This window comes from Hetaerina americana, unplaced genomic scaffold (assembly GCF_022747635.1).
Source record: "Hetaerina americana unplaced genomic scaffold, ioHetAmer1.1.p SCAF_3, whole genome shotgun sequence".
Taxonomy (NCBI): Eukaryota; Metazoa; Arthropoda; class Insecta; order Odonata; family Calopterygidae; genus Hetaerina; species Hetaerina americana.
In genome coordinates, this window is record NW_027286874.1 from 15783260 (window position 1) to 15798126 (window position 14867).

Here is a 14867-nt window from a genome sequence, read left to right on the forward strand (position 1 = left end):
GGTTTAACGGATAATTTTAGAATAAAATATTTAGTTTTTTTGCGATATTTTCAGTCAGAATAGCCCAGACTAACAATAGAGATGCCATTGCAGATTATAGATGACAGGATTACTGAAAAAAGAGTGAATTATGCTTTTAAACCTTTAAACATAAACCCTTGATTTGTTTTTTCCATCTGTTAACGACATCAGATGTAATGGACTTTCAAGTTTCTACAGCAACAAGTGAATGAGAACACGCAATCATCATTAAATCTATAATTATCCACTTGAAGTTGCAGCCATTCCCTGAGATTTTTAATTTGAACGATTTTTCCCAATTTTCACTATTTTTGAAATATATTTCGGGCGCAAATTTTCTTTCCGACGGTTTTATATGACGGCCGTGGAGCCCTACACACACCATTTACACTTTGTGTACGCCAGTGGTGCGTTTGACTCTCGTGACACTTTTATAATTGGCCGAACTGAAATAAAACTCATCTAAATCCCATCTGGTCGACTGGAAACGATCAGAAATGATCAAAATTAAGTGAAATGAAATCAGTGATAGTTAAAAGTATCAGGAATATGTGCAAAATATCCAGTAATAAATTTGTTAGAAATTATGAAAAAAGAATTTACAGGATGAATTAAATTGCTCGTTACCAAAAATGCCAAAAATTACCGCAGCGAGTTTTCAAGGGATTCAAGTCCTTGTGTTCTATTATTTATGAAAGATAACTAGTATTTGCCTCCTATAAACTTGGACTCTCCTGTAAAACATGGGATCTCTAAATAATTCTAGGTACTCCTCGGCGTATTGGGATTGGCATCAACCCTATATAGTATATTTATTGACAGGCAGGATTTCAGGAGTTGCTAAGTAGCGCAAGACCACTAGGTATTACTTACTTCCATTCAACAATTATCAATCGTTTGCAGAATTGACGCAGCCCTCCACGCTACTCACTCAGCATCCGACCTCCATGTATAAATATTTTTTCCTTGTCAAAGCTCATATTGCTCGCTTCACGCACATCATTCAAGATTTTCCTCCGTCAACAACTGTCTCCATTAGACTCGCGGGTCAAAATTAGTCCGGTAAGATTATTCCTTCCTCTTTTCAGTGTTTTCACGAGACAATTTTCTTCTCTCATTCTGTGGCACTTCTTCGTTAGTCAACCAACCCGCCCAAATGATTTTCATAATTATATACCGCGGCGCCGCGTTTACTTTGCTTCCAACCTTCACTTGATACAGTCAATGTTCACGCCTTACTACACTTCATAACTTCCTCCATTTTAATACAGTGTTCCCATATTTCCATACGCTTTTATGTAAATTATTCGGAATTTCTATGGCAGATTGCCTGCTTTGACTGTGTTATTCGGCAAGAATAATCCCCCTTGTTACTTCCCTTGATACGGATTCTTTTTCCCAAATAGGAATATTCTTCCCTCTCCATGCTCTCATTTCACAGTCCTACAGGAATATCTGAATTATCTTCTGCTTATCTGTCTCTTACCGTTGTTTCGATTTTTATTTTTATATTCACGTCGTATTTCTTTATCACCTTCTCAAGTTAACAAGTTTCCACTTCAGATTCCCTACCTTCTCTTCCACTTCAACCATGTTGTCAGCGATACGCACGTCATGACTTTTCCTTCATGCGCTTCCAAAGTGATTCCTTTCATTTCATTTATTACTTCACCCTGAGCAGACTTGAAAGATTTCAGACGTTTTCAAAATTTCACATTTTTAAATTTCTACTTTCTTTAATCGTGATTTTTCACCGATGAATCCAGATTCAATAGAGGCCACCTGGTCTTTATAAGGGCTGAGGAGTTGTGAAATCATCATCAATAGTTTCGCTGATGCCTCATATCAATCCGTCCTCTTATCCATTTACGACCCTTGATTATAACTGGATTGTAACTTTATTGAGGTTTCACGGCAAGGCTTCTTTTTATGATGACGATTTATTGCGAGAAGAGAACATGATTTAACTTTCAGCTTAAGGCTTATGTATGGAAATCTTAAAGTTGATCTCTACATAATGTGGCAGCGTTCAGATTTAGCTGCATACGTACTTCAATTTACTAAGTTTTTCAACCGGTATCCTACTACGGTTGTAGTAGATCTTTAATGACAGCGAGCAATCCAAACTCGCGCATTCAAGTGCACCTTTCGTCCATCAAAATACTTAAGAACTTATTCTTATTTTCTACTAATTCTTATTCGTCTAATACAACCATTCTAATTTAGAACCGATTGTCATACCAATAAACTTGAATAAGTAGTTATGCTTACAACTGCGTTGAAATACCATGTGTATATTACAAATTCCGTGGTATTATTTTGTTATCTCTCCATTGGGATCGGAGCACGATGTAAATTTTATAAATAAAACAATATGACTTTAAATATAGCTATGGCACATAATATGTAAATTTGCAGAGTAAAATGAGACACCGTCATGTGACCAGGGATGTTCCCAACTCGGGGAAAAAAGTAAAAAAAAACTCCGTCATAAAAACAGTTTGTTAAGCCTTAGATTATGTTTTAAGCTGCATTATTACATTCGTCGTCCTTTATCACTGAGGCCCTAATACGAAATTCACGGATAGCTCGAGTTACAACAACTCGTGTAGCTCAGTTTCAAGTAAAAAAAAACACGAATATGATTTTCATTTGCATGAATTTACTTTTTCACTGAGTAGCAAACGCGTAATGATATATTTTCAAGCGTTAATAAATCCATGCTCATTCATACGAAACCTTTTCCTGGATCATTTCATACCAAATTATATCGCCTAAAACCATTTATTTACGTCGTTTCCAATTATAAATTAGTTACTTCAAAGTCAAAGTGGACAACTTCATCATTTTTAATTACGAGTGCTGAGAAAAAACATAGCCCCGACGACTGTGAGCAACACGAAAGGATGGTGACACGTCTAAACGAAGCACTTAAGTTTCCTTTCCTCGGCAAAGGAAACATTCATCGGGGAACGTAATTACGCATTGCATGAGCCCTAAAAAAGATGTCACACCAAACAAAGGAACGCCGCTGCATCATCACACCCCAATTCCCCATCCAACCAGCCAGCATCACTTGTCTGCGAAACGCCAGCCGTGACTAGGGCGTTGAAAATAGCGCCCGGGATTCAGGGGAAAGGGGACGATTCGGGGAGAAGGGCTCAATATGTGAGGAGACAGTCTGGGGAGAGGAGGGAGTCGGTATAGGGGAAGGGAGCAGAAAGGACACTGATGACCCCTGGGGGTTAAGTGACCCTTCCTGCCAGCTGGTCTTGCAGGCGAGGGCCGGGGAAGAAAAGAGGTGAATGTCTGGTCCGGCGAGGATTCCTAGTCCTCCCATATTTATTCCCTCCCCTTCACTCTTACTCACCAACCAGTCCTTTATGCGAGTGCAATCGCACTCTGCGGCGTGGTGCCACTCATTTGGTCGGGTGGGGACGAGGGGATTGTGTGGCCATGCATGCTATGGGAGTGCCTCCACCCATGCAAGTGCACTAGGCTTCGCCGGATCAAAAGGAACTTCGAAAAAGGCCTCCTCCCCGGCCCCTCCAAGTGTCACTCTTCCCCTCCCGTTCGCATCTCTCACCCTAGCGCGTCCATTGTCGGCCAAGTGTTTATGGTTGTTTCGTGGCGACGACAGCGGCGGCCGTGGACGGGGGGCGTTCATTTTCGTCCTCGCCGTGAGTTGCATCCAAAGGGCAAAAATCGAACGACGAACACAGGAGTCTGGGTGCGGGGTGAAGGGATGGCTGGGATTTCGCACGCCTACCTCAACGGTTGAACGAGCATCGAACTGCGCATGACGGCGACCGTGAAATGTCACTTACTGTGGTCGGGGAGAATTTGGTGTGACGGCAATATCGAGTGCGGTTCGACCAAATAATTGCGTTGAACGGCGATGAGGTGTGCTGGAGAATCTTCGTGCTAATCTAAAACGACTGAACTTCTGACGATAACAACGGGCCAACGTGATAAAAAATGTCGATCTCATGTATAAAAATAACTTGATTTTAATTTTGGTAAGGGATGAATATGACAGACATTTACACGAGCATGACTCAAACAAAAACATGGGCATAAATATGATGCAATGGAGGTCGGCGCTTATTATTTCATTCTGATAACTTAGCTCTGTCGACATTTCCAAGAAAAAATAAATTTCTCGACAGCACGCAAGCCTTCCGAAGTCGATGGATTTAAGATTCAGTCGTATTCTTACGCGAAATTATTGAATCTCCTGTCCTGTGGATTTCATATATCTCGGTAAAAGCTCTACGACGGTCTGAGTCTAGGAACATCTAGTCCCATGGACTCTTATGTCCTTCACGCTCGTTCCACCTTCGTTATTATCGATTAACAATGCGAATTAGTTTAAATTCTGTATTGCTAGTTGAGAAAATTTGAGGGACTAAAATTGACGCCAAGGCGTGACCAAGTGGAAGAGTAGTATATCCACAGTGGATGCGAACTTAGTCTCTCCCACAATTTTATTTACATTAGTCAATTAGAGGGAAGCACCGTTCACCTTTGAACCTGTGTAACCATTTAATGCTTGTTCATTGTAGCGATACAGGCAGATGCCTGCGCCAATTTCACAAAACGACGTTTTAAAGAGGATTAGACTTTGATTATACCCGAGAGCATGAATTACCTTAACATGGTTTGGCTTCAAAATATCGAGCATTTAGACATCGCATCAACTTCACCCTTGATGAATACAACTAAGGTTTCTCGCCGTAAATCGCATACTAATGATAATAGTGAGAATAGTTCAAAGATATGGACCTGGAAGAAACTTTATTACGTCAAAAAGTTCTCAAGATTTAAGATTCAAGATTAGTAAGGTTACCAATCATATTTTTCTCATAATGAAGAAAATAGGCACAAGAAACGCTTTGTGAAGCTTGGGATTCTTTGGAGATACGTTTATGGGTTTCATAAGCACACCACGCATTCGCTTGTTCACGCCGCACTAATAGAATACGGCAGACGGCTTTGCAGCTCTTTTGGTTATTTCCTCATCCGTATTTTAATGACCTACAGGTATTGCCATCGCACAGCGCAGTTTCAGTCGTGATATGGCGGAATTGGAACATTTCAACGACCAAATAAAAGCACTTTTCTTTTTGTTTGCTTCCCAATCTTACGTGAAGCCTCCCAATCCCCTCCTCACACCCTCCCGCTTCCCCTCCGGCCACAACCTCTCCCTCCCTGCCTTCCTTCCCAAATATAAGAGTATATGTATACAAAGGCGGCACTTGTACTCATTCTCTACCTGAAGATGATAAAATGCATTAAGACCTGTTCAGCAATAAAATTTTAATTGTGTCAGAGCGTTTTTATTTGATAATAAATTATTATCATTGTTTATCAGCTAATGTGACAGCCTGGCGCATCTCCTGCCTAACAGTAACACGCCCTTAATTAAGATATTGTTAAGCGCCTTAAGACAAATACGTGCGATAATAAAATAAGTTAGAACGTAGGCCTTTTTAGCGTTGATGGTCATGATAGTTGATTTTCGGTTGCTGACGCGTATTCAGAAACAGGGACGGTGACAGGGCTGATTACGGAGCATCCCAAACAACTATCATAAATATTAGAAATAATTCTGGACAAACTGTTGTAGGCAAGGTGGTGCGAAGTTTTTTGTTCTAGGAAATCAAAACAACGGAACCACTATGAGCACACGATCCACTAGCCTTCGATTTCGTTCATGGACTGTGGGTTTTCTGCATACAAAATTATGCATGAATTACACAAACATCAAGATTAATGCATTTGAAAGTTATGGACAAACATTTTAGACTTTGATGATAGTGCGACAGCTTGGGCTGATAGCTTCAATTTGTGTGGAAGCTTGAAGCCCAGGTGAGGGAAGATCGAAGAATGGACACGATTTAGTATTTATTTTAAACCATGCCTGTTACCATTTGAATATCTCCGAAACCATTAGATTTACTTAACATTCTCATTCACTCTTTCATTGCGACACACTTCTTTCGCCACGGAATTAAATGAGACACAAAGAAAAGCTGTCCGTTTCGTGAAGAATCACCAAGAAAGCGTCAATTATCGGAAGGCCTTTGCTGGGAGACACAAGAAGGTTACGTAGGCGAAAATCATTTAACTTTGACACGGAAGGAATAATCCCAGCGCTGTATCATACTAGTATACCGAGTTCACAGAGAGAAGTAAAGAGAAATTGACTACAGAACCCATCGATATGAGGAGTCAATTTCCCTCCCACAATTCGAGACTACAATAGTAAGAAACAATTTACGACACACGGTGCTTCCCGAATTTTATTAATCATTAATCAACACTTACTTTAATGGTTGGTGATCTAACACTCCCTGCCACACACCCTCGTGGTGGCTTGCATGTTGAAATGTATATCTAAACACGGAGTACAAGCCATTGTTTTTCGGGCAATGCGCTGGTCTTCAGGAAACCAATAGAACAATAGCGATTGTCTGCGCTGCAGTTTAGTGGGTTGGCGTTGGAGGATTTTGGTTGCTAGATATTTTCACTGGGCGAAGCACGTGAGATCTGGGTAGTTATCAACGGCGGGAAGGCGTATCAACCAAGATAAGCGAGCCGGAAGTTAACTCATGAAGCAACCGGAAAACATTATTAAAACACGTAGCGTTTGCCTCCTAACCTATGGAGGAATCGCCTTCGGAGAAATATAGTCCTCTCACAAAATATTCATTCTATTTGAATACGCTATAAACGAAAGCTCTGCTTGAAAGAGAAGTAACTTTTCGAAAGAAGCATTTATAAAATCCTTCATAAAACTCAACATTCTAAATCTCGTAGCTAATTAAATGATTTAATTTCTGCAAACTTCAGGAACGGAACTTGCTCTTACTTTTGCCAGAGTACAGCCGACACCTTTATTTAGATCTACGAATTCAATTCGTTTCACTCGGAGTTCCATCATTCGGATGTTTGTCATATTTTTAATACATTATTCTTAATTGATTTCCATTCGACAAAATACATGTTCCAATCACTGGGTTGCATTTACCTGCAAGTTCAAACACAGCAACTCTTATACCGCAAGAATCTTTTTCTGTTCACTTCCTAACCTTAAGAAAGTTTGCTAGATTTAAGAAAACAGTGTACAATGCTTGATCAAAACCTCTCAAAAAATAAAATAGTTTGACAAAGATAAAAGGATAATGGTTTCATTCACGTAGAAAAATCCTTGCTACAGTCTAACTTCTTCGGAAAATCGAACTACAATTGCGTTAATATTATGGTTTTCATTTTCAACTCGTGGTGCGTGAATACCGCGTTCGTACGGTAAAATGTGTTTGAAATCGATCATAGAACATATACTAACACGGAATGCTAATAATAAAACAGTTTAAATAATGTAATTTGGGTAGGAATATTTGACAGTTATCATGAAAAGACGGCTAAAAGAAATTCTCTCTTTCTGATTGGGCAAAATTCATCCAATATTTAAATTTGAACACTTTGAAACCGATAGTGAGTGTATTAGACTGGAAGGCCGTAGTGAAGTACCAGACAGTCCTGTCTATCTTCCCGGACTGAACGTTGGGAATTGGGGAAGGGTAGTTTTTCGAGGCAGAATGCAGCATATTTATTGACCGTGGCGAAAAGATAAAATTGAATCCTTCCCAGCCCACCACGGATGAATCTCTCCTTATAGCCATGTTAACGCCCTTCCTTTGGATGGCCTCGGTGAGAATGCATCAAAGGGGGGAGTAAGGCGGCGAGGAGCCAAATGCTGACGTCGCCCCTGCCGCTATTTTTAAAATTATGAGATCAGAGAAAAAAACACAGCTCTTTCCGGAAAAAAAATAAGGTAAGGTATAAATTTGCAAAGGAGAAGGCCGCATCCAACGCTTAACTAGTCTCGTAAGTGCATAGTGCAACCATAGAACACCAGGATCCGCTAAATTCTCTCCGATCCGCAAAGGGCTCATCTAATTGAACGAAAGAAGTGAAGACACCTCATAAAACCTCGCTTTAATTTAAAGATAGCGATTTTTGTTTGCTTCTCTAAATTCGATGAACTAGATACGGATAAGGTGGCATAAACCTTTTTCACACAACTGAAAATCATTGAAAAAACAAGCCGCATCTCGAAATAACAGACTTTTTATCTCGGTCCGTGGAATCGCAAGCCACAACCTCGCATGGCAATATCTTGGACGGTCTCCTTTCAAGAAATAGAAAGATTAAGGGAGAGCAAGAGGGAGGACGACGACGAAGTGGGGAAAAACTGAAGTGGTGACGCTGCTCTACGCGACGAAGTTGTAAGAACAAAAAAAAATAAACGCAGCAAAAAAGTGATAGTGACGTATTTTGTATGACGTAAAAGTTGGCGCTATGGAACGACAAGTGGTGCTCAGCGTCGGTCGTATCTTTGACTGTCTTACTATAAAGGAAAATCTTCGTCGGCTGTTGATGGCGTCCCCTTTAGAAGGGCGCGACTCCACGTAATACAGATGTTTTCATCGGCAAAACAAATTGTAAAGTAACGGAATTATAGCGCATTGTCTAATGGTTAATGGGCTCGATTTTCACATGCGCCATTAGAAATGTTTTACAGCCCATGTTTTCCATGATTATAAGTATTATATTCACATTAGTAGGAATTAATAACTATTAAAATCAGTTTACCGGTAGAGTGGATGGACTCCTGGGACCCATTTATGAACCCTGGACACTCACTGCTGTTCATTTAATACGTTACTCCAAAAACCGCAAAACCATAGTTTGACAAAATCAAAATTCAACCCCACATACTTTCCACCTCCCTAAATTTACTAAAAAAATGCACATTATTTATTCATACATACCGAATAATTTACATTCCGAAGTAAAACTCTTAACTGACGACTGCATTATCTACAGATATGTAGAGCATGTAAATGACCGCCTGTCACTTCAAAATAGCATCGATTGCCTTTGTAACTTGATTTAAAAAAATAATACGGGCATTAATGTAAGAAAGAGCAAGCAAATAACTTTTTCGGATAATAAGAAAGTACAACAGTATATAAACACTTTCTTTGGAGACAAAATCCCATGTAGCAGTCATTGCAAATATTTAGGTGTTAACTTAACTAGGGATCTTGGGTGGGGAGTTCAAGTAGATAGTGTGACGCGGAAGGAATTTAAAGTACTCCATTGGATAATGAGAATTTTAAAAGGAAGTAGCGTAACCACAAACGAAAAAGCATATAAGGTCCTGGTTAGCACTATTCTGAAAAACTAGTCCATAGGATTTGACCTATATGAGGTGGGACATATTAAAAATATGAGAAAAGTGCAGCGAAAGGCAGCGAGATATGCACTCGGAAGGTACAAAAGATTTATAGAACATTTAAAAATTACGGAGCATGGGAAGATTTATGGCAGGAAATAGAAAAACCAAGTTACAAGGGAAAAATTGACCTAAGTTTTAAAATAAAAATTAGATAAATGAAACAGTTTCTGGCGTCACTTGGTGGAAATTCTTCATATTGAAATAAAATTTAAAATACTTCGCCTTTCCACATAAATCGTTTATGTGGAAAGGCGAAGTATTTTAAATTTAATTTCAATAAAAATTAGATGCAAAAAAAATCAAGAAAAAATGTCAATTCCTTAACAGAAGTACTGTTAAACGAAACCAGCTCCCAGAGGGTTGTTTGAGCCCTTTCCATCAAATTTTAGGAGTTTCAAGAATATATTTAAAGCAGCCACTGGACAAAAGACTGGGTGATAAACTTTATTGGTCGGTGATATATTATATTATTTTATTTATTAAAAATATTGTTCTGAACGTGATGTGGACGGCGTGAGAAGTTGGATTGTAAAATTGTCTCGTCTTTACGGTGGGTTATTTTGGACGGGGTGTGATGCTGGTTGCTTTGTATGGTGTGGACCTGGGCCATTTATGATGGTACAGATACGGTAGGAAATTTTTAGGATCTTCACAGTGCCATTGTTTTCAAATGCATTTATTTTTAAGTATATTCGTCTAGTGCATTAAAAGGGTGCATCACTTGACCGTTGCCACCTAATTTGCCTAACTGCAGCGAAATGTAAATAATAAATATAATCTCCTGTACTCAGTTTTCCTCCCTCCTCTGAATTCCCGCCAACAGCAACCTCTGGAGTTCCCACCTAAGCAGAGCACTTCTTTGTTCGTTTTCCTTCGTGTCCATTTCAATTTCTCCTCTCTTATGCACACATCGCCCCAAAAGTAGAATAAAATTATTTAGCCATGGCGGTCACCAGGTAGGTTAGAAACAGTCATTATGCACCGGTATGTACAAAACATACGCCATTATGCAAAATAGAGATACTAATTACAAAATGTGTGCCAAATATACTAGATACGTGCCTTCATTTATTAGCGACTATTTAATGCTGCCGGGTTCATTTGAAATATTAAACTGAAGAGAACTCTCATTTAAAATCTAATGGAACATATTGCAATCCATAAACCTAAGTACATTCACCAAATAATAAATATGTGTTATTTATTTTTTATTTAGCATTAGTCCGAAAAAAGCACATTTTGGCCTTTGCATTGGACTATTATCAATGATAACAATGGTCACGTTTACAAACACCCAAGCCTAGGGTGGAGGAAATCCCATCCAGGCCGGAATCGAACCCGCGATCTTTGGAATGGCAGACGAGGACGTTACCCCTCAGCCATCGGCGTCGGTGTTATCAAAGAATCATAAAGGCTCCACCCTGGATTCGCATTGTACCCACAACTCCGTCCAATGAAGAGCTTATTTTGAGAATTACATCTAAGACAACAGCTTTGTCATCAATTTTAGTTTCCATGAGCTTTTCCTAAATAAAAATGTGCAATTTCTGAAGTCATCACTGAAACTTTACCCACGAAAAGCGATACGAATACACACGTAAAAGTATAAATTGATGAAATATAAACCAAGTACTACTAAAATTGACGAATAAAACAGCACAATGAGACATAACCCGAAACAATGTACTAATCTGTAGTCATGGAAATCCCTTGGACGGAAATTGTAGGTAAAATACCCACAATCAGAGAAGCTCAATCATTACGTCAACAAATTTGAGTACTGGGTAATAATCTAAACAAAACAATGACAAACACAATAAAATCTTAAGAGGATAATGGCCATATGATAAAATCTAAAAAAGTACTAATGGCCATGATTAAACCTCAGTAAACTGGGAGGATAATTTCATGAAACAAATTTATTTGCCTACAAACCTAAATATGATACCTAAAAGAGAAACAAAAGCGAATTAACGAGGGGAATATAAACGGATTATTACTAAAAAAACAGCTAGAACTCGGATAATTACGATACCATCCAGGTCCATATATTTACTGCAAAGATAATTTTAATGAGCCCACCATTATCAGACACTTGTGAAGATAATTTCCACGGATACAATAAACGAACGCACCTTTACAATCTTCTTTTTCCGCCCCACTATTGTTCCACACCGCGTCTTCTTATCTTTCTACTCGTGTTCCTCCTCCCAGATACTTAACTCAAGGCTCAATGCTCAATATTTCACATATCTAAATTGCAGTCAACCTAGCATAAATTAACTTACAATGGAAGCCTCGCTGCTCATCTCTCCACATCAGGCGAAGGTCAGCAAAGAATTATCACAGTCACTTTAAGTCCCCTGTGGGCCTCAACGTCTTTAACTGAGGTCCGACGCAGAAATGCTGCCACTTTCGTCACGAGGAGCACGCCACATGAAGCACGCACTCGGTTGGCCGCTGTCTTAACCGGCCAGTGAATCAGCAGCCCAGAGGAAGAAAAGCCGCGGTTACGTAGTGGGAAATGTTTTTTTCCAACTAGTAGGGTGAATCACGTAGAACTCATATCGAGATTATTAAGCCCCCACACCAAAACTTTAACCAGCACGAAACCCCGCGAATAGCGACTATTTTTAACCAAGAGAAGAAATATGAGTGCCTCCGAGCCCTCGGGTTCACCTCAGAATCTAACCTCAAAGTCTTTCGCACAAGATCTAAGAAATCATTTTACTTGGTTCACTGAGTGCCCACCTATTGAATCCAAAATCTGCTTGTTAAAATAGGAATGGCTGAATTCACTTCTACGGTACAATAATGTATTCAAAATGTACACGATGAGGCCCCGATTGTGACTGATGAGGGTCTCGCTACCATTTTCTCGAATCACTTCCCGATCACTTGCGACTCTCCGTAATTTCACCCTGCTGCATGAAGAATATCACAACAGTCAGGATCCCAAAACAGGTTGAACCAGGAATTATTGTGACGAGGGATTGTATATGCGACATGCCCTCTTCTTCCCATCACGATACCCAGTACATTCGCGTTAACCTTATTCGATGAAAAAGAAAATTCACTTAACACATTTCAAGGGTAAATCCATTTTTGGCCAATATACTTGTGCAAAAAGATAACGAAAAAGATGCAAGTGCCGAGTGCCCTTTCCACCTTAGAAATTTCTGATGATCACATTATATTGGGCCTCATTCGCGAACGTAGGTTTCAGGCTTAGTAATTTTCCCCCAGGAGAGTCCGAGAGGCCTTTGTTCACTCCTAGTGGAAGTGCAAAGTTTCTTTTCCACCCTCATCAGGCAAGACAACTTTGTCTCTTTCCAAAAATTCATTGATCATCCCAATTGCTAGGACATTCACGCATTCAGCAGCTTCTGTTGATGATGGAAAACACGATATCTTGGTACCTCACATAACCAGGTCAACTTCAAGGGGTTTTGTCAAGAGGTAATTGTCATTTGTACCTCTAGGATCCCTCGGGAATAGGGTTCAGAGGACCCCTTGTTAATATCTTTCGGTTCCCCTATGGCAAAAAAAAATTCTCTCTCAAAAATGCAAATTCGACGACCCATCTGACCATCGATGAATTACACTGCGTTACAAAACCTAAAAAAAGTCTCCGACACAAAAACCGAGATAAACAAAAGTGAAAATCACGAATTTAAATGCTGCGAAGTGTTACACTGACGTATTTTCCGTACTCATAATGCTCTGGTACACTGTCGCGGAGTTAGTATAAGGATGACGTAATACTGTTAAGCAATGGCTGTGACAAAATCGCGTGGCGGGAACCAAAAAAAAGTTAAAATCACAGTCATTTAGCTGAACGTCTTCTGCGGGGATTTTCTGACCACAGCACCGAAACTACGCTGGTATCCATGTCCTCATTTTTGGGAAAACCGTACACTTCCTTAAAAGTTTTACTATTCTGCGTCCCGCTTGCCAAAATCACGGAATCATCTTGTTTCATTAATTCCTTCCTTGCCAGTATATTCACTTTTCCTATAAAAACTGCATACGGCGATTTTTCAAAATATTTTTCGCCTTCAATTTGGCAAAATTTTGCACAAATATTCCACAATGGTCAAATTACGATTCCCGTTCTGGTGGAATAATTCGATAAAATGTGTGAAAGTTACTTCTGGCCCGCTATGTAAATATTTTACCTTGGTTTTACCTCCAAATGCAGCTTATTTCAGTGATTGTTTTGCTGTCGATGTTAATAATGTTAGTCCTAACTCCAAAAAGGAAATGACATCCCGATCCATACGTTGATTTATTTCTTTTTGTTCGGTAGTTAATAATTCCTCGAGATCACATGGCGGTATGTGCCAGTAGCCTTACCTGGATGCAACTCTCCCACCCTGACGCGCAGTTCCTTGAGCGCCCGCAGGTGGATCGACTCTGGGTCGCCCTCCTTGGAGTCGCCCTCCGGAGACCACCAAGATTTCCTCTGTCCTCCTCCAACCTCCTCCTGCAGAGAGCGAAGAAATCGATGCGTCATTATTTTATGCCACTAAATGATAATAGCAACAATACAGAATCTTGCATTTGTTATTCATTTAAACCATCTCACACTTAATTCATTTCAATAGGTAGTGTAAATTCCATGAAGTTATCCCGGAGACAACAAATTACATTTCATACTTATCAAAGCCTCGATCTTTCCGGTGCGCTGAAGGGAGAAATCGACTCAAATTTACGTATTTTAAGATGGTAAAAGTTTGAATGGGAAATGCGAATGGAGTGTAAAATAGTTCAAACCATATTTACGGTTCTGGAAGAAAGTCGTCCCAGAAATACGAGTGACTCTGCTTGAAGCCATAGCTTCTCTAAGTATTCGAATCAGAGGAAATCACCTTCGTTTAAGACCCTTTTACGTTTAGTTGGGGCGATTCCTTCGCGCTTCAGTCGAATCAAATGAAAGTACCTCTCATTCCCGGAAGGAAAAAATACCAACATTTTCCACGCAAGAGATCTCTAGCACCCCACCGCTCGCTCGAATATCATTCCGCCATGATACAACACACGTGCATGACGCTTGGGAGTGCGCGGATGCAAGCCTGCCATATCCCCCCCTAAATATAATGACTATGGATCCATACCACCCCCACGGCTCGTGTTCCATGTACGTAGTTCTACACGAACTGTCTCAGAACGTTTTACGGCGAACGGAGGATATGGGTTGGGGGAGCAAGGGACAAAACGAACGTATTTCAAGGATTTAAGAGTCACGGAAGAAGAAATGAATGGAGTGACGAGAGTAGAGCCACTTGCCGTGGGAATCTCAAAACCTCGCGAGGCCGTGCACTTGAGGGGCTTGAGGTAGCGAGAAACCACAACTCGAGTGCCCGAGAGCACGACTCCAGAGGCGGGTGCCCCAATTTTTCTGGGGTCCTAGCTTCGATTTTTTTCTTGCCTGCCATGACTAATTATGGACACGAAACAGAAAAAAAAGAAACATAAGACAACTGAAACTTACTTTTAGACCTCTTCTGCCAAGCTCTGGATAATTTATTAATAT

The 14867-nt window shown here is 40.1% G+C and overlaps 1 protein-coding gene across 2 annotated transcripts in view; it reads right to left on the bottom strand.

The window, feature by feature from the left end:
- The window catches only part of LOC139690402 (uncharacterized), a 239133-nt gene that overhangs the window by 20338 nt on the left and 203928 nt on the right, over positions 1-14867 (bottom strand). For both annotated transcript variants that reach the window (XM_071587838.1, XM_071587839.1), the window contains one exon: positions 13688-13817. In XM_071587838.1, coding sequence (XP_071443939.1) covers positions 13688-13817 — 130 coding nt within the window. The remainder of the gene's footprint in view (positions 1-13687; positions 13818-14867) is intronic.